The 19,284-nt window shown below is 48.1% G+C and overlaps 1 protein-coding gene and 1 pseudogene across 2 annotated transcripts; both read left to right on the top strand.

The window, feature by feature from the left end:
* Positions 1-547: 547 nt before the first annotated feature.
* LOC138827782 (V-type proton ATPase subunit G 1 pseudogene) lies at positions 548-1,074 on the top strand (annotated as a pseudogene).
* Positions 1,075-9,785: 8,711 nt separating this feature from the next.
* Positions 9,786-13,278, top strand: LOC138828290 (saoe class I histocompatibility antigen, A alpha chain-like). Of its 2 annotated transcripts, XM_070024281.1 has the most exons (8): positions 9,789-9,907; positions 10,151-10,420; positions 10,634-10,909; positions 11,581-11,856; positions 11,983-12,096; positions 12,483-12,515; positions 12,640-12,687; positions 12,846-13,278. In XM_070024281.1, exons 1-8 carry the CDS (start codon positions 9,844-9,846, stop codon positions 12,848-12,850), a joined length of 1,086 nt encoding a protein of 361 aa, XP_069880382.1. In that variant the 5' UTR covers positions 9,789-9,843; the 3' UTR covers positions 12,851-13,278. The 2 variants fall into 2 exon arrangements, with proteins under 2 accessions (XP_069880383.1, XP_069880382.1); XM_070024282.1 differs by lacking the exon at positions 11,983-12,096 and having other exon boundaries at positions 9,786-9,907.
* Positions 13,279-19,284: the final 6,006 nt, after the last annotated feature.

Raw genomic sequence — 19,284 nt, forward strand, 5'->3', positions numbered from 1 at the left:
TGTAATCCTGAAGATGGGGCAGGATGGCTGAGATGGGCTGAGCTGCTGTTGTCTTCACATCCACAACTTTGTGTTTCATCAGCAATCATCTCTCTCAAGACTGCAGGAAACGTGAGGACAGGACACTGTGCCTTCAGGAGCAAAGTCATTGTGTTTGACATGATACGTCAGTGTTCTCTGAGCTACAAAAAAATAAAAGGAAATCCTCCCATTACAAACTGACAAAGGTTAGGGCTGGGATGTAGCTCAGTGGCAAAGCGATTGCCTAGCAAGTTCAACGTCCTGGGTTCGATCCCCAGTACCAAAAAAGAAAAGACAAAAAAAAAATACAGTTAAAAAAAAAACTTACAGGGGCTGGGAAGGTAGCTCAGCGGTAGAGTGCATGCCTTGCGAGCATGAGGCCCTGGGTTCGATTCCTCAGTACCATATAAACAGAAAAAGCCGGAAGTGGCTCTATGGCTCCAGTGGTAGAGCACCAGCGCCCAGAACCAGAGTTCAGACCCCATGACCGGCAAAAAAAAAAAAAAAAAAACTGACAAAGGTTAAACACTGTCATAGTGGCATGAACCAAGGGGTGGACAAACAGATCTCGGCTTAATACAAATGCCTTCATTCCCAGTCATCCACAGCTACTTTTGTGACCACATACAGAGAATGAATTAGCTAAGATGCACCATAATATTTAGTAGGGCCTTTGCTCTGCCTCTGTGTACCCTCCACCATGGCTGGTGAGTCACAGGGGATTCAGCAGCTGCTGCAGGCTGAGATGCATGCCATGCAGAAGGTGTCCAAGGCCCACAAACTAAAGAACCAAAGGTAAGCCAGGCCAGAGGGAAGCCCAGGCTGAAATGGCACAGCACGGCCTGCAGAGGGAGATAGAGTTCAAGGCCAAGGAAGCTGGGCACTGGGATCCCATGGCAGTTGCAGCAGTGAGGAGGAGAAGGAGACCAAGGAGAAGATGAGCATCCTCTAGAATGACTTCCAGCAGAACAGGGAGCAAGTTCTAGAAAACCTTTGGCCTTTGTGTGTGACATCCAATCAGAAATCCACAAGCACTGTCATATCCATGGATAGGGCAGGAGAAACTCCTTTCTATGGGTGATGGGTAGAAGCTCTCCACTCTGTACTGGGAGACATTCCATCATTTCTGAACGCTGTAGCAGGTCCCTGCACTGTTTGCAGAGTAGCCAGTCTAGGTTCTTTGTATAAATTTGGTATTTATCCAAAGGGTCATCTTTTCCCTCTTATTTCTCAGGGATTCAATGAGTATATGTTGTCTGTTTTCCTAGGTCTTTCAGTTCAAGCAATGGGTTTCACTTTTTCTTTCTTAGATCTTAATAGGATCAAACCAAAAAGTATAATGCTATGAAGAAAGAAAGGATCAAGGAATGTTTTCCCTCACACCTTCGAAATAGTCAGGGGCTTTATCTATGTAAAAGTAGTAAGTGGTGATTTGTAACTGGTAAAAAGAAGCAGCCAGCCTTAAACAGTCTATTCTGGCTAAGTGTTAGAGCAATGAGTACTAATGTACTTGTTTGGGCTGCTGTTAGTTTACCTTAATCAAAATGACTAGATGGTAGGACTTAAGAACTTATTACATATTACTGAATCATTTAAGAGTAAAACCTATGTCATGTGTTAAAAAACAAAACAAAACATTGGATAGGGCTGAGGATGTGGCTTAGTGGTAGAGTGCTTGCCTAGCTAGCATGCATGAAGCTGTGGATTTGATTCCTCAGTACTACATAAACAGAAAAGGCTAGACATGGCCCGGTGGCTCAAGTGCTAGAGTGCTAGACTTGAGCACTGGAACTCAGGGACAGTGGTCAGGCCCTGAGTTCCAGCCCCCAGGACTGGCTATACACACACACACACACACACACACACACACACACACACACACACACACACACACACTGTGTAGACTTGAGGACAAGTATCCTTAGTACATCAAAAAAAATATATTGAAACCAAGCCCCAATGGCTTATGCAGTAATCCTAGCTACTCAGGAGTTTGAGATCTGAGGATTGTGGCTCAAAGTCAACTATGGCAGTAAAGCCCAGGAGATTCTTATCTCTAACCACAAAAAAAATCCCAGTGTAGCTGTTGAGTGGTGCTAGCCTTAAAATAAAAAATAAGGTCGAGCACCAGTGGCTCACACATATAATCCCAGTTATTCAGGAGGGTGAGATCTGAGGATCAGGGTTCAAACCCAGTCTGGGGGCTGGGAATGTGGCTTAGTGGTACAGTGCTTGCCTACCATGCATGAAGCCCTGAGTTTGATTCCTCAGCAACACATAAACAGAAAAAGCTGGAAGTGGCGCTGTGGATCACGTGGTAGAGCACTAGCCTTGAGCAAAAGAAGCTCAGGGACATGCCCAGGCCCTGAGTTCAATCCTCAGGATGGGAAAAAAAAAAAAAAAAAAAGAACTCCTGTAGAGGGGGTAGGAATAGTAGGCATGGGGGATGAGAGGGCAGGGAGGGTAAGGGGAAACAAGAAGGTGGCAACAATGCATGATAAATGTACTCATTACCTTGCTCATGTAATTGTAACCCCTCTGTACAGTATTTTCACAATAAATAATAACTTTTTAAAAAAAGTCAGCCCGAGCAATAAAGTTGTGAGACTCTTATCTCCAATAAAGTACTAGAAAACCGGGAGTGGTGCTGTGGCTCAAACGGTAGAGTGCTCACCTTGAGCTGAAGAGCGCATGGACAGCACCCAAGCCCAGAGTTCAAGCCCCTATGACTGACAAAAATATAAAAATAAAAATAAAGCTCTGAGGGGCTGGGAAGGTGGCTCAGTGGTAGAGCGCTTGCCTTGCATGCTCAAGGCCCTGGGTTCGATTCCTCAGCACCACATAAGCAAAAAAAAAGCCGGAAGTGGCGCTGTGGCTCAAGTGGTAGAGCGCTAGCCTTGAGCTGAAGACCTGAGGGACAGCGCCCAGGCCCAGAGTTCAGGCCCCACGACCGGACCCAAAAAAAAAAAAAATAAAGCTCTGAGATAGCACTCAAAATCTTAGTTCAAGCACCAGGATCAACACCAAGATAGATAAACAGATAGCTCCACAAAAGCAAGACTTGTCAGTAGAATATGGGCCTGGTCTTGAACTTAAACTCAGGGCCTGGGAGCTGTCCCTGAGGTGTTTTTCTCTTAAAGCCAGTGAAGTTAGGAGGTTGGGAATAAGCAATATGCTTGAAGCAATAGGCCTTGGCCTTACAGCCATCTTGGTGCCTTGCTGGGCACAGGGGCTTTCCACACAGCTCTGAAAATCTCTAGAGGTGATAGAGGACATTCTTTGGATTACACAGGTGTCCTGAGTTGCTAAGCTCCAGGAAAGTCTTCCTTCCCTTAGATAATTGTCTTTGCTTCTTTTTAACATTTTTATTAGGTTTAAGTGTCTTCATCTGGTTATCTTTGCTTCTGTACACTACTTTTGTTAAGATAAATTCCTCACAACTTATGTGGATTTGATCATATAAGCTTTGTGCTAGCTGCATTTGCAGCTGCTGGTCTTTGTGAAAGAGTCTATCAGCAGTCTACCTGCTCTCCAATAAAGACTCCTAATTGAGCCTCTTAAAAAGTGGCTTCTGTGTTTCTTGACCTGAGTTCCGGTAAAACACTGGTACTCTACTACTTAAGATACAGCACCACTTCTGACTTTTTGGTAGTTCATGGAAGATACCAGTCTCACAGGCTGAACCTTGTTCCTTAGACTCACTAGGATTTCCTAAGTCACTAGGATTCCAGGCATGAGCCACTAGCAACAGGTACAAAGAGATATTTTCTTACTTTCTTTTTTATTTTCTGTTGGTCCAGGAAATTGAACACAGGGCCTGAGAACTGTCCCTGAGATCTTTTGCTCAAGGCTATTGCTCTAGCACTCTGAGCCATAGTACTACTTCCAGTTTTCTGGCAGATAATTGGGGATAAGAATCTAACAGACGGGCTGGGAAGGTGGCTCAGTGATAGAGTGCTTGCCTTGCATGCATGAGGCCCTGGGTTCGATTCCTCAGCACCACATAAGCAGAAAAAGCTGGAAGTGGCACTGTGGCTTTAGTGGTAGAGTGCTCGCCTTGAGCTAAAGAGCTGAGGGACAGCGCCCAGGCCCAGAGTTCAGGCCCCATAACTGGCAAAAAAAAAAAAAAAAAAAAAAAAAAGAATCTAACAGACTTTCCTGCCTGGCTGGCTTTGAAACTCTATCCTCAGATTGAAGCCAATTGGTGGCTAATGCCCACCAGAACCGGATATTTATACATTTTAAACATAATACGTCTACAACTATAAAGTGCTACTCTTCATAAGCGTTTACCGTTTGAGAGAGTCGGCCAGTCTCCAAAGGATAAAAGCAAAGAGTAGAGTCAGATAACACATGCACAGAAGCCCACATTGTAAAGGGTATAAAGTTTTCAAGCACAGCGAGAAGAAGACTTTGGTTCCTTTACACTGCATACAAATGGTTTGAATTCAGTGGAGTATCTCTGTGTCCACTGTCTGGCTATCCTGCCATATTCTGCTCTGTTGGTCAAATACTGAGTGGCTGTGCTTCCAACCACATTATCTGCAAGGTTGTAGTGTATCAGAAGGGAACAAGACACAGCTAACCCTGTATACATGTGTAAGGATGTTGGGTCTGAGCGCTCCCTGGCTCTTGACTGCTGTTGCAGTGGTAGATTCTGGTGTGGAAAGTAACCTTTGGTGGTTTAAGCAGATAATCTGATGGAAAAAAACAAACAAAACATCACTTCTCATGCAGAACCTGGTGGATCAATATAGCTGATTCATTCACAAATGGCATCTCCTTTTGGGTCAGCAATGCAGTTAGCATGAGGAGCAAGGGACATTTGGACTAGCTCCTTCTCACTTCTTTGTGCCATCTTTCCCACAGTTTTTCTTCTAACAAGCTTCCTTCTGACCCTTATGATGTTCCTGTCTTGCAGGAATGCTCTTGCCAGACACAAGGACCAAGGCCAAGTCATCTACCCTATGCATTGGACTAGAGTAGGGATGAAGTATGTATTTCCTTGATTTGGGTGACCTGAAAGGTAACAGATATTGGTACTGTGGTGTGCACATTGCTATTTCTGAGATCTCTTCTTATGTGTCACTTGCCTTGCATCCAACAAGTCTGTCAGAAAAGAGCTTAAGGTTTGAATGAGCAATGAGAGTGAGAGGCAGGAGGTTTTATTAAAGCAAACCTTGGAGGGACTTAGCCCTGGCTAAGTGACTTGCAGCTACTGGCTGCAAGTTTTCATGGAGATAAGCAGAGGTGTGTGTGTGTGTGTGTGTGTGTGTGTGTGTGTGTGTGTGTGTGTGTGTGTGTGTGTGCAGCTGATGAAGAGATGGGGCTGTTGCTTGGCTGTGTATGTGTCTGTAAACAGACAGGAAACTGGAATCTTTTGGTGACAAGTGACAATTGCTTAGTGGGTTTAGGACAGTGAGGCCTGGTGGCAAAGCTGTTCCTTGTTCCCATCACTGAAGAAGCCTACTCCTCACCGAGAAGCACTATCGCATGGCAGGGACCCAACTTACTTTTTCACACTCCATATTAGATGGCAGATGTTTTCCAAAAAACCCAGATGCCCCACTCCTGAGGAGTGGATCCAAATATTGTGGTACCTATATACAATGGACTATTATGCAGCCATTCAAAAGGACAAAATAATGGAATTTTCAAGGACATGGATGGAACAAGAGCAAATTATTTTCAGTGAAGGAAGCCAAGAACAAAGAGACAAAGGCCACTGGTCTAGTGGAGGGCTTCAACTTAGCATCCCTCAACAGCTATCTTTGTCTTTCTGTTCTGAGAATATGACATGGAATCAGCTGAGTGATGGTGGCTCACACCTGTAATCCTCAGGAGGCTGAAATCAGAGAATTGTGGTTTGCAGCCATCCTGGGCAGCAAATCTGAGAGACTTTGCTCCAATTTCTCATTAAAGTCAGAAGCAAGGCTGTAATTGTAGCTCCTCAAGAGGCCAAGATCTGAGGATTGAAGCTGTGGTAACCCAGTTTTCCTTTCTTGTTGACCCCACTTATAGTCACATCTCTAGCCTCCATTACAGATTGCTGCTGTCTGCTTGGCCCTGACCACAGCTGAAGAATATCTCAGCCCCTAATACTCTTGGATTTCTGTAAACCACACGTGCGTGGGGTTCTGACCTACAAAGCCCTGCTCCACTGGAGGGCGTTGCTGATCTTCGTCCTCCCAAGACAAGGCATGTGGGTCCTGCCAAAGAAAACTCTTTCATCATCTTCAACCATGCAAAGGAGGAGGGGGAAGATAGTTGGAAACAGTGACTTTGAAAATCTTTCAGAAGCGGTGTGGACAGATAATAAAGACCAAGTTGCAGGGCTGAACTTTCTTCAGTAAATGGGAAGTATACACTGAATAAAACTTGGCATGGAAAATACTGATGAGAAAGGCTAATATTTGTTATTCAGTCAACATTTTTGAGCATCAATGATGGGCCAGGCATTATTATAAGCATTTAGATTATCACACGTGAACAAAACAGACAAAAAATGTCTTCCCAGCTGGTTGCCAGTGGCTCAGGCCTCTAATCCTAGCTACTCAGGATGCTGAGATCTGAGGATCATGGTTCAAAGCCAGCCCGGACAGGAAAGTCCATGAGACTCTTATTACCACTTCCAGAAAACTGCAAAGTGGCGCTGTGGCTCAAGTGGTAGAGTGTTCTCCTTGAGCTGAAGAACTGAGGGACATCGCCCAGGCCCAGAGTCCAGGTGACAGAACTAACACACCCCGCATACACACACTCAAAAAAGTTATTCTCCCTTGTAGAGCCAACAGTTTTGTGGAAAAGCAGAAGACAAACTTTAAAACATTATTGAGAGCTGGGAATGTGGCTCAGTGGTAGAATGCTTGCCTTGCATGCATGAGGCCCTGGGTTCGCTTCCTCAGTACCACATAAGCAAAAAGAAAAAAGCCAGAAGTGGTGCTGTGGCTCAAGTGGTAGAGCGCTAGCCTTGAGCTGAAAAGCTGAGGGACAGTGCCCAGGACCAGATTTCAGGCCCCACAACTGGACCCAAAAAACAAAAACAAAAATTAAAAAAAAAAAACTATTCAGAGGTTTTTGGTTCTGAGTACTAGAAACTGAATCAATCTAGATTAAGGGAAAGGAATTCTCCAGACAAAGGGTGAGTGGCTGTGTTGGGGATACCTCCCAGAGATGGTCGCAGGAACAGCTTGGTGTATAAGCAGCTTCCTAGAACCCAGCCCTGGCGATGATGAGGCAGTGTGAGCTGTGGAATGTCAACATCCTGTCTATTGCAGAACTCACACCTTCCTAGTTCTACATTTTCCTTATGAAGAAGAGTTTCTCTTTGCAAGTAAGCTCTTCAGATTTTAGGGTGGTACATCTGAAAATATCACAGAACCAACTAGACACTGTGGGCTCACACCTATAATCAGACTGAAGTCTGAGGATGAAGATTTGAAGCCAGCTGTGGCAGACAAATCTGAGACTCTTACCTACAATTAACCAGCAAAAACGTGGCACTGGATGTATGGCTCAAGTGGTAGAGTGCCAGCTGTGAGTGAAAAAGCCAAGTGGATTCTCTCCACGTTGGTGCCATTCCAAAGTTCAGAGCCAATCAGAATAGGAAAACCATGGTATTCTAGATTGCAAATTAATCAGCAAAATAGCCAAAAGTTCAGCTGTGTGGCTCAGTTGGCAGAGTGGTAGCCTTCAGCAAAATAGCTGAGAGACAGCACCCAGGGCCTGAAACTAGCACCAACACACAAAACCACACAGGAATAATAAACAATTGTTTCTGTTACCACGAAATTACTTATTAGAATTATAAACAATTCAAGGTTTTATTTTTATGTTAAAGGTGAGCGCACAGCGGTTACAGTTTCAGAAGTCAGGTGAAGAGAACATTTCTTTTTGGACAATGTCAGCCTTTCTCTTGCTTTCCCAGTTTTTCCCTTCTGGCCTCACCCACTAGTTGTATAGTTTATTTTTCACATGCACATCTAGTGCATAGCACTGCTGCATTTGTTCATCCTCTGTGCCTCCATTTTTGTCAACTCATGCATTTATTTATCTTTGCTGGTCATTGGACCAGGCATGGTCCATGAGCTTCTGTTGCTCAAGGCTAGTGCTCTCTCTAACATTTGAGCCACAGCACCACTTCTGGTTTTTTGAGTAGTTCATTGGAGATAAGAGGGCTGGGAATGTGGCTTACTGGTATGCTTGCCTAGCATGTATGAAGCCCTGGGTTGGATTCCTCAGTACTACATACCCAGAAAAAGCAAGGAGTCGTGCTGTGGCTCAAGTGTTAGAGGGGGAGCCAAAGCAAAAGACACTCAGGGTCAGTGCCCAGGCCCTAAGTCAAAGCCCCAAGTCTGGCCAAAAAAAAAAAAAAAGGAAAGTGTCTCCCAGTTTCCTGACCCAACTGATTTCCAACTGACATTCTGAGATCTCTGACCCCTGAGTAACTAGGATTAAAATCATGAGCCACTAGGAACAGGAAAAGTCAAGCTTTTTGTTTGTTCCAGTCTTGGGGCTTGATGAATTCAGGGTCTGGTTTCTGTCCCTGAACATCTTATTGTTCAAGGTTAGCATTGTACTTCTTGAGCCATAGTGCTACTTCTGGTTTTTTCTTTTAATGTGGAACTAAGGAATTGAACCCAGGGCTTCATGCCAAGCACTCTCCCACTAAGCCACATTCCTAGCCCCAAGTCAAGTACTTTGAAGGCCTGTTGTTGTTTTGGTCAAGGGGGATTGAGGTCGACCTGGGTGCTGTCCCTGAGCACTCCATCATCTAGAATCCCAGCACCACTTCCCAGTTAATTGGAGATAAGAGTCTCAGGGAGCTTCCTGCCCTGGCTGGCTTTGAACCTCTATCCTCATATCTTTGCTTCCTAAGTAGAGAGGATTACAGGGCATGAGACATCAGCTTTAAAGACTGTTTCATGGGCTGGGAAGGTGGCTCAGTGGTAGATCGCTTGCCTTGCATGCATGAGGCCCTGGGTTCGAATCCTCAGCACCACATATGAAGAAAAAGATGGAAGTAGTGCTGTGGCTCAAGTACTAGAGTGCTAACTTGACTTGAGCTAAATAAGCTCAGGGGACAGTGCCCAGGCCCAGAGTTAAGGCCCACGACTGGAACACTCCCACCCTCAAAAAAAGAAAAAAATAAATACTTTCTTATCTAGAAGTGATTTTTTTTTTGGCTAGTCTTGGGCCTTGAACTCAGGGCCTGGGCACTGTCCCTGAGCTTCTTTAGCTCAAGGCTAGTTAGCACTCTACCACTCAAACTACAGCAGCACTTCCAGCTTTTTCTTCACATGTGGTGCGGAGAAATTGAACGCAGAGTTTCAAACATGCTAGGCAAGCACTCTACCACTACACCATATTCCCAGCCCTAACAGTGAATAGTGACAGAACCCATATGATACAAATACCTTTGGGTCGATATGAATGTGTGCAGAGATCATAGAAGCAAAGTCTCTGAGGACCTCTGACTTCGCCTTCAGGCCAAACCCAGACGTGGCTGGGACAGAGTGCTGGTGCAGGGGGACAGTGATCAGGACGAAACCCAAGATGCATGGACCTAGATCTCAGCGTGTCAGAGCCAGAGCTGCTCTGGGTGGGGAAGCTGAGCCCTGGGGATTCCCGGTCTCCCCAGTTTCACTTCTTCTCCAACCTGTGTCGGCCGCTTCTGCCCAGACACTGCTGACACGGCACCACCTCTTGCTGCTATTGGCTGTCAGGTTCTAGAGAAGCCAATCAGTGTCACCGAGGTTCTGGGTTCTAAAGTCCCCCGCGGAGCTACCGGCACTCAGAGTCTCCCCGGATTCTGGGGCTGGGCTCATGGCGCCCGGATCCGTCCTGCGGCTGCTGTCGTGGGTGCTGGCGCTGGCCGGGACCTGGGCGGGTGAGTCTGGGACCCGTGGGCAACACGAGTCCGCAGGGTAGAGCGAGGGGTGGCGGTGGGGTGAGGGCGCCGTCGGGGGGCAGGGCCCGGGCAGCCGCGTCCCCGTCCCCTCCGCCTGACCAGTCCTCGGGGGCCCTCGCTGGGCGCCGCCGGGGTCATTCGGACCCCCTTTGCGTCTCCCGCGTGCCGAACCCCTTCTCCGCTCCCGCCGCGCTCCCGGCTCTCACCCGCGCCCGCCCGCAGGCCCCCACTCCCTGCGGTATTTCCACACCGCCGTGTCCCGGCCCGGCCTCGGGGAGCCCCGCTTCATCGCCGTCGGCTACGTGGACGACGCGCAGTTCGTGCGCTTCGACAGCGACGCCGCGAACCCCAGGATGGAGCCGCGGGCGCCGTGGGTGGAGCGAGAGCCGCCCGAGTACTGGGAGCGGCAGACGCGGAGGTGCAAGGGCAGCGCACAGATTAACCGAGTGAATCTGCAGACGCTGCTCGGCTACTACAACCAGAGCGCGGACGGTGAGCGACGCCGCCGGGTCGGAGGTCACGACCCCTCCCCGCCTCCCGCTGACCAGCCCGAGCCCACGGGGTCTCAGGACTGAGGTTCAGCCCAGGCTGCGGGCGCTGCGGGTGGACCGGCACCCCGGGAAAGAGCCGTGGGGTGGGGCCGGTGTCCTCTCCGTGTAGGCCAAAGTCCCCGCGGGGCGCGGGCTGACCGTGGGGGCGGGGCAGCTTCTCACACCATCCAGACCATGTATGGCTGCGACTTGAGCGCAGACGGCCGTCTCCTCGGCGGGTATGATCAGTATGCCTATGATGGCCAGGACTACATCGCCCTGAACGAGGACTTGAGCTCCTGGACTGCGGCCGACATGGCGGCTCAGATCACCAGGCGCAAGTGGGAGGAGACCGGTGAGGCAGAGCGCAGGAGGGCCTACCTGGAGGGCAGGTGCGTGGAGTCACTGAGCAGATACCTGGAGCACGGCAAGGAGACGCTGCAGCGCACAGGTACCAGGGCCCGGGGACTCCTCCATCTCCTGTGGAAGTCCCCCTCCACTCCCACAGCCAGAGAGGAAAAGGGACCCAGCCCACCACACCCCTTCCCTGCCCAGAGGACCATGAGCCCCTGCCTTTCACATGCTGTGTCACACAGTGGCTCTGGAATCCACCTTGACCTCACCACAGTGAAACACACACACTATCTCTCTCTCTGTCTCTCTCTCTCTCTCTCTCTCTTTCTCTCTCTCACTCTCCCTCTCCCCATCTTCCTCTCTTCCTTCTCCCCATCTCTCCATGCATGGAGGGGAAGACTGTCCTGAAACAAGTGTGCAGCTGGCCCCTTCCACTCTGGCAGTGGCCCTGGGCAGCACCAGGAGGCTCTCAGCATTTGTCCTCAACCAGAATCCATTGTGGCTAGAAGTCTCTTCCACGATTTTAGAGAAAGTCTCTCTTATCTCCACCCAAAATAGAGCAAAGTAACTCTTCAGAAATCAGGGGCTTCTGTCCATGGTGATCTCAACTGCAAGGTTTAGGAGATGATTCCAGAAGCCTAGTTCCAGCCTGGATCATCCATCCCTGCCCCCATTCGCTGTGCTGTGTATCCTCAACATGGTCAACTGACCTGCACAGTGGTCCATGGGAGGCAAGGAGATGCATCTGAATTTCTGGGTTCTTCTCAGATCCCCCAAAGGCACACATCACCCTCCACGCCACCTCTGAACATAAGATGACCCTGAGGTGCTGGGCGCTGGGCTTCTACCCTGCGGAGATCACCCTGACCTGGCTGCGGGATGGAGAGGAACAGACCCAGGAAATGGAGCTGGTGGAGACCAGGCCTGCAGGAGATGGAAGCTTCCAGAAGTGGGCTGCTGTGGTGGTGCCTTCTGGGGAGGAGCAGAGATACACATGCCATGTGCAGCATGAGGGGCTGCCTGAGCCCCTCAGCCTGACATGGGGTAAGCAGGGCTGAGGGCACAGAGCACAGCTGTGCTCAGAGACAGCAGGAGGCATGTGCAGCTTCAGCACGTAAGGACTGAGAGCTGGGCTCACAGTGCTCATCCTCCTTTCCCTTCTCTTCCCAGAGCCGCCTGCTCAGCCCACCATTCCCCAGATTGGAATTTTCATTGGCGTGGGCATCTTTGCAGTTCTGGTTGTAGCTGTGGTGGTTTTTGTGCTGTGGAGGAAGAGGACTGGAGGTAGGAAGGTGGAGGTCTGAGTTCCAGGGCAGAAGTGTGAGCTGCACTCCTAATGGGAAGTTGCAGCACACTCAGGGCCTTCCCCAGCCTGACAGCTCCTCTTCTGTAAATCACCTGCAAAACGAAGGACACAAAATTCCCCCTCCTGAGGGTGGTGATGGGAACTGATTGCAGCACTCAGGCCCACAGGGACTCAGGAGCCCACTGAGGTCACACTCCAGGAGGTCCTGGGGTCTCTCTTCCCAACTGTTGCACTCTCTCTCCTGTGCTTCCTTGGTTCTATGGTCACATTTCTAGAAACTTCCCATGAGGTCAAGGCTAGGGGTTCATGCAGGCCCTCATGGCACTGCTTGTGTCCTGCCTCTCACATGGTGTTTCTCCTACAGGTGACAAGAGAGAAGGCTATGATAAGGCTGCAAGTGAGTGCCATGGGGGAGGAGGTGACCTTTGTTGTGCTGCAGACAGGACCTGTGGGAGCTCATGCACCCGGAATTCCTCCAGTGACGCCTGTGTTCTCTAACCAGTTCCTCTCTTCCACCACAGGAGACGACAGTGACCAGGGTTCTGATGCTTCCCTCAGAGCTGAAAAAGGTGACAACCTGGAGACCCTAAATGGGGGGCAGGGCTGAGGCGCAGGGAAGGCTGTGTTGTAGTTGCAGGGTCTGTGCATTGGGTGTTAGTGGCCTGCTCAGAGTGTGTGGCTAACAGTGACTGATCTGCATTGTTGTGCTTGTTCTTTTCTCCTGCAGTGTGACACAGCTGCTTTGTGTGGTCTGAGAGGCACAGCATTTGTTCCTGCCTCTCCTCCTCCCTCCTGGGACATCATGAGCTCCTGACTTCTCTTCCTGTACCTGGGTTCTGACCGTGTGCAGGCTTCTGTGTGCTGTCAGCATCCTGTGAGGAACTGAGGAGCCAGCCCAGCCCTGAGCACCAGGACCCTCCCCACACTGACCTGGGTCTCTTTCCCCTCCACCTGCTGCTCCAGCAGAGGCGGGGCCAGGGCTTCCCCATCCCTGACTTCACTTTCCCTTGCTCTGAGCTGCAGCTGCTGCTTCCCCACTGATAAAGAGAATGTGGATGTGGGTCTGTGTTTCAAATTGTGGTCATGGAAAAAGATTGAATAAATCACTGAATGATTCCCAAAACTTGAGGTAGAAAATAAAACATGATTAAATTCTAGAATCCTCATGTTTGCTCAGCTGTGTTGTGGGCGGGGCCAGGGTTAGCCTGAGAACAGGCAGGTGTGGATAGGAGCTCAGTGCATTCTGGACGGTCATGTATTCAGTCCTCACCTGGGTTGTCTTCCCTGCTCCTCAGTTGTGTTGTTTTCCTAGAACCTTCTCCATGAGCACCTATGATCACAGGGGCTTTTCCTTTGTCAGGACACAGCACAGACTGTGCAGGTGAGACTAGGCGCAGGCCTGAATCCTCTACTAAGGCTCCATCAGTTCTTCTCCATACTTCTGTCCCTTCTTGTCATCCTGCATGAGCTGGTGTCTTGTTGCCTTCTGGGTGTCCTGTGACAGCAGCAGGGGTGTGTTCCTGTCACTGCCTCCCAAAGCACCAGGCAGCCTTGCACAGGGTGTGTGTGGTGAGGAGAAAGGCAATGTGAGCAGCTTGCTTTCCTTCTAGCACTGCTGCCTCCAGTGTGGGTCTGTGCTGTCCCCAGTGCCCTCAAGGGAGCCACCTGTGGGAAGAGCAGAGAGGAGGGATGTCAGGTTTCTCCTGTGAGCTCCCTTCCTGATCCTCTGCATCTGCTCTGCCCACCTTCCCTCCACCTGCCCTCAGCTCTGGCTAGTCCCAGCTCTGCTCCAATCCAAATTTTGGATTGAGAAGCAGAGTTAGAAAGGGATTGCCATCCCCCATTTTGATTGGCTGAGAGGACCTGGAAGTTAGTAGAGCTCATATTCACGTGTGAGTGTCAGGGCAGTTCAAGGAGAATGGGTCATGAGGGCTTTGACCTAGGGAGTGGTGTCATCCATTGATGGATTCAAAACTTGAAAAGAGTTCGGGAAACTCGTTGACCCACTGTGGATGAGGTTCTTTGGGGGCTTTTTTTTTCTCTGGGCCCTGTTATTGCCTTGCTGTACCTCCTGCTGCCAGGAGAGGTGCTGTGCTTCCTGATCAGCCCTGCCTTCCCCCCCAGGATGGACTCAGTCCTTTCAAATCCTGATAAAAACACTTCCTTCTGCTCAACTTCATTCTCCACATATAAATTAATACTCGACTCATCTCTCAATCAAGCCATTGCTTTGATTACCTAACAATTACTTAACAGTGTAAGTTTGTGTGTGTGTGTGTGTGTGTGTGTGTGTGTGTGTGTGTGTGTGTGTGTCTGTTTGTGTCTGTGTGTGTGTGTGTTGCCAGTCCTGGGGCTTGAACTCATTAAGGCTAGCACTCTACCACTTGAGCCACAGCACCACTTCCAGCCTTTTCTATGTTGTACAGGGAATCAATCTCAGGGCTTCATGCATGATAGGCAAGCACTCTACCACTAAGCCACATTCTCAGCCCAACAGTGTAGCTGGGCTTTGGGATTGGTTTCCTGATGAGATTTGGAAAAGTTTGGAGAAGCCCAGGATGCTGGCAACAGCCCTTCTAGTGGGTGGCCAGCCCACAGTGTCCAGTGCACTGTGGACATTGCACGCCCCCTCCTGAGGCTGCAGACAGGAAGGAGGAACTCTATTGAGACCCACTGTCAAAGCCAGAGCACTTCTTTGGGAACAAATACAATCTGTGGACCCAGGACCATCTTTGCTGAGAAGGAACTTGTTCTTATGAGCTGAGGAGAGTAGGACAGGGGAGAAGAAAGAGCTAAGCAGGAAAGAAAGAGGAAGAACTTGTGAGAACTGCTTCCCCAAGTGGTCCTGAGCTTCCTGGGTGAGGTCCTGGTGCTGTAGCTGTCACTCACCAGCAGGTGGCCAAGACTGCAGTAAAGACAGTGTCTGCCCAAGAGGGTGGGGCTCTGCTGTGATTGACTGTCCATTCAGTAGACATAGGGTGAGCACTGAGGGTTTGGCTCATTAGTTTTTTTTTTTTTTTCTTTTCTTTCTTTTTTTTTTGGGGGGGGGGGATCCGGTCGTGGGGCCTGAACTCTGGGCCTGGGCACTGTCCCTCAGCTCTTCAGCTCAAGACTAGCACTCTACCACTTGAGCCACAGCGCCACTTCCGGCTTTTTTTCCTTTTGCTTATGTGGTGCTGAGGAATCGAACCCAGGGCCTCATGCATGCAAGGCAAGCGCTCTACCACTGAGACACCTTCCCAGCCCCCTGGCTCATTAGTTAGTTTGTATCAGAGATTCATTCAGGAAGTCAAATGTCAGAACTGCTGTCCTTGTTCTAGTGTTTTAATGAGAAGAGGCAGGTGCAAGCTCTCTATGAGAGCAAGCAAGGGCCATGTCATGTAGGAGGAAGGCAGTGCTACAGGACAGGGGACAATGTGGATGTAGGGACAGGGAAGATAATTGTGGTACCAGGTGTTCATCATAACCTTGGAAAGAAGTTTTGAAAGATATGGTAGAATTTGTAAGATGATATCTAAGGCCTGAACTCTCAGCCTGGGTGCTGTCCCTCAGCTCTTCAGATCAAGGCTAGCACCCTACCACTTGAGCCACAGCGCCACTTCCGGCTTTTTTCCTTTTGCTTATGTGGTGCTGAGGAATCGAACCCAGGGCCTCATGCATGCAAGGCAAGCGCTCTACCACTGAGGCACCTTCTTAGCCCCTGAAGAAAAGATTCTTACGTGAGGATTTTTTTCCCCCTGTCATGGGGCTTTAACTCTGGGGTTCAGTGCTTTCCCTGAGCTCTTCAGCTCTAGGAGAGCACTCTACAACTTGAGCCACAGTGCCACTTTTGGGTTTTTGGTGGTTAATTGGTCTCACAGACTTTCTTGCCTGAGCTGGCTTTGAATGGTGATTCTTAGACCTCAGCCTCCTGAATAGCTAGTATGACAGGCTTGAGCCACCGGCACCTGGCAGCTGACTTTTTTTTAAGTTCAAGAAAATGTGTAATGAGGGCTGGGAAGGTGGCTCAGTGGTAGAGCGCTTGCTTTGCATGCATGAGGCCCTGGGTTCAATTCCTCAGCACCACATAAGCAAAAAGAAAAAAGCCAGAAGTGGCACTGTGGCTCAAGTGGTAGAGCGCTAGCCTTGAGCTGAAGAACTGAGGGACAGCACCCAGGCCCAGAGTTCAGGCCCCACGACTGGACCTCTCCCCCCCCCCCAAAAAAAAAAAAAAAAAGAAAAAGAAAATGTGTAATGAAGATCAAGACATACAAATTTCCCAGAGTATGGTTTGAATCTATCCAGACCTGTAGTTTCCACATTTGACCGCACGATGGTGATATAAGCCCAGCTTTTTGGTTGTCAGTTTTTGCTATCACTTTAGGTCCGTATAAATAAGTGCTGAAGCTTGGTGCTGGTGGCTCATGCCAGTTATCCTAGCTACTCAGGAGGCTGAGGTCTGAGAATCACCATTCAAAGCCAGCCCAAGCAGAAAGCTCCATTATTCTCATCCCCAATTAGCCTTGAGAAAACCAGAAGTGGTGTGGTGGCGCAAAGTGGTAGAGCACTAGCCTTGAGCAAAAGAGTTCAGGGCTGACACCCAGGTCCTGAGTTCAAGCCCCAGGACAGATTTTTTAAAAAAGTTCTGATTGGCAACTTTGGTGCTTGGAAACCTCTGGGTAAATACAGCCCTTTGTTGGCATAGCCATCTATTGCTCTGCATATGATCCATATTACGCTCATTTTTATATCATCAAACTAAATTTGGGGGTTTTTGGCCTTATGCCACTTTAGAGGTACTTCCCCAGAAAGTTCACACAGCATATGTCAAATAGATGACCCTTTTAACATTCTCAGGTAAGTGGTTCGGCTCCCACTCTGGTTGTCTCCAGTTTATACTCTCAGGCGTAGTAGCCTAGTGGTGGTTAAAATGATTATTTAAAGCCATTTCTGGCGGTCTAATTTACTAATAGGATCAAAGCTCTGAGCTAGGTGCTGGTGGCTCACATCTGTAATTCTAGTTACTCAGGAGGCTGAGATCTGAAGACTATGGTTTGAAGTTAGCAGAGTAAGGAAGTCCATAAGACACTTATCTCCAATTAACCACCAAAAAGTTGGAAGTGGCGTTGTGGGTCATGTGGTAGAGGGCTATCCTAGAGCAAAAGGGCTCAGGGACAGGCCCTGAGTTCAAGTCCCAGGATCAGCACAGTCTCTCACACACACACACACACACACACACACACACACACACACACACACACACACACACACACACACACAGAGCCAGTGCTGGGGGCTCATGTCTGTAATCCTAGCTGTTCAAGAGGCTGAGCTTTGGGATCCTGGTTAAAAGCCAGCCCAGGCAGGAAAGTCTATGAAACTCCAATTTTTAATAAACTATTCAGGAAAAGCTGCAAGTGAGGCTGTGGCTCAAGTGGTAGAGTGCTAACCTTGAGCAAAAGAAGTTGAAGGACAACACTCAGGCCCTGAGTTCAAGCTCCAAGACCTGATGCACACACACAAAAAAGTACTCAAGTCTGAAAGAGACAAAGGAAACATAGATGCACTGACATTTTATACGAATTTGTATGCTAATATGTGCCCATTTGTAGGTGGACCTACCATAGCAGTACTCAACCTGGTGCATCAACAGCAGGTGACCTAAGTGTTTTACAGACTCCAAGACTTGACCAAAATGGTGAGATAAAATGAGTTTAATAGAGGTCACATATGTAAATAAAGGATAGTAGATCAATATACAAGAAAATTACCTGCATATCTATGTTTACACTGTTCACAATAGACAAACAATCTAATCAGCTAGGAGGCCCAATAACAGGCGAGTGGATAAAGATGATGAAATATATTTATGTATTCACATACATATACACTATGGAATATTACACAGCCACAAAAAATATAAAATCATGTCATTGGGAGGAAAATGAATGCAATTGGAGGATATCATACTGAGTGAGACAAGACGAGCTCAAAAAGCAAAATAAAATATATTTTCAATAGACCTAAAAGACATACATGTACATACACATATACAAATCCATATGCACAATTATATGTGTATATAATAAATCCTTTGTTATCACTATATTAACAAAAATATTATATATTAACATATTAAATCTATATTAAGGAATTATTACAATATTATTACTATAGGAATATATTATTATTATATCAATTCCTATATTATAGCATGTATTGTATATTAACATATTATGTAATTGTGGATAAACATAAATATGAAACTAAAAGACTATTTAGGAAGAGAAAAGGAAGGAGGAAAAGAAAAAATATAGAGGGTGAATAATTGTGTAAAACACTGAAAAAAGTATGAAAACAGCATAAAGATACTCATTGAACGCTGCTGACCAATAGGGAATAGAGCATAGAGAAAGCGAAATAGAGTCTATTGGGGGTGGGTACTAGTGGGAGGAGCTGGGATAAGGAAGAGGAGGAAGGAGATGGAAAACTGGGGAAATGGATTATTTGGTCCTTTGTAAAATTGCCATGGGCAAGACTGTCTGTGGTAGCTGCCTGATTTGCAACAATAGCTTCCTCATTTTGCTCTACTTAGTCCCTGGCCCCCTCCCTCTGCTCTCCTTGTCTCTCCCACTCTGCCTGTAGATACAAGGTAATTTGTGGTCTCTGCTGGGATGATTAAATCCTGATCTGACCTGATCTGACCTGTCTCTGTCTTCTTTCTTTCCTTTCATCCACTCATGGCTAGTGTTAGAAGTAGCTCAGGATGTTGGGGTGTCGTGTAGAAATAAGGACACCAACAGGAAAGTAGCTAGGCAAGACAAAAGTTGGGTTTTGCAGAAGGGTGCAACATCAGCAGACAGGCTGCCCCTTCTTTGTCCCTAACCCAGCAGGATCTGCCTCTTTGCTCTCATTGGCCAAGCTCAGGTTCACACTCTGCACAAGGATGTGGCTTAATTAACAGGATGCCACTAAAATTCAAGGAGCTTCCACAGGATGTCTTTATTAAAGTGCTGCAGGAAAAAAGATATAACTAAGGTGTAATTAACCGGGCCAAGCCTCCTGACTAAAGCAAGAATCCGGGCTGGCAAGGTGGCTCAGTGGTAGAGCGCTTGCCTTGCATGCATGAGGCCCTGGGTTCAATTCCTCAGCACCACATAAGCAGAAAAAAAAAGCCAGAAGTGATG

This window comes from Dipodomys merriami, unplaced genomic scaffold (assembly GCF_024711535.1).
Source record: "Dipodomys merriami isolate MVZ:Mamm:240054 unplaced genomic scaffold, mDipMer1.0.p SCAF_16, whole genome shotgun sequence".
Lineage (NCBI taxonomy): Eukaryota > Metazoa > Chordata > Mammalia > Rodentia > Heteromyidae > Dipodomys > Dipodomys merriami.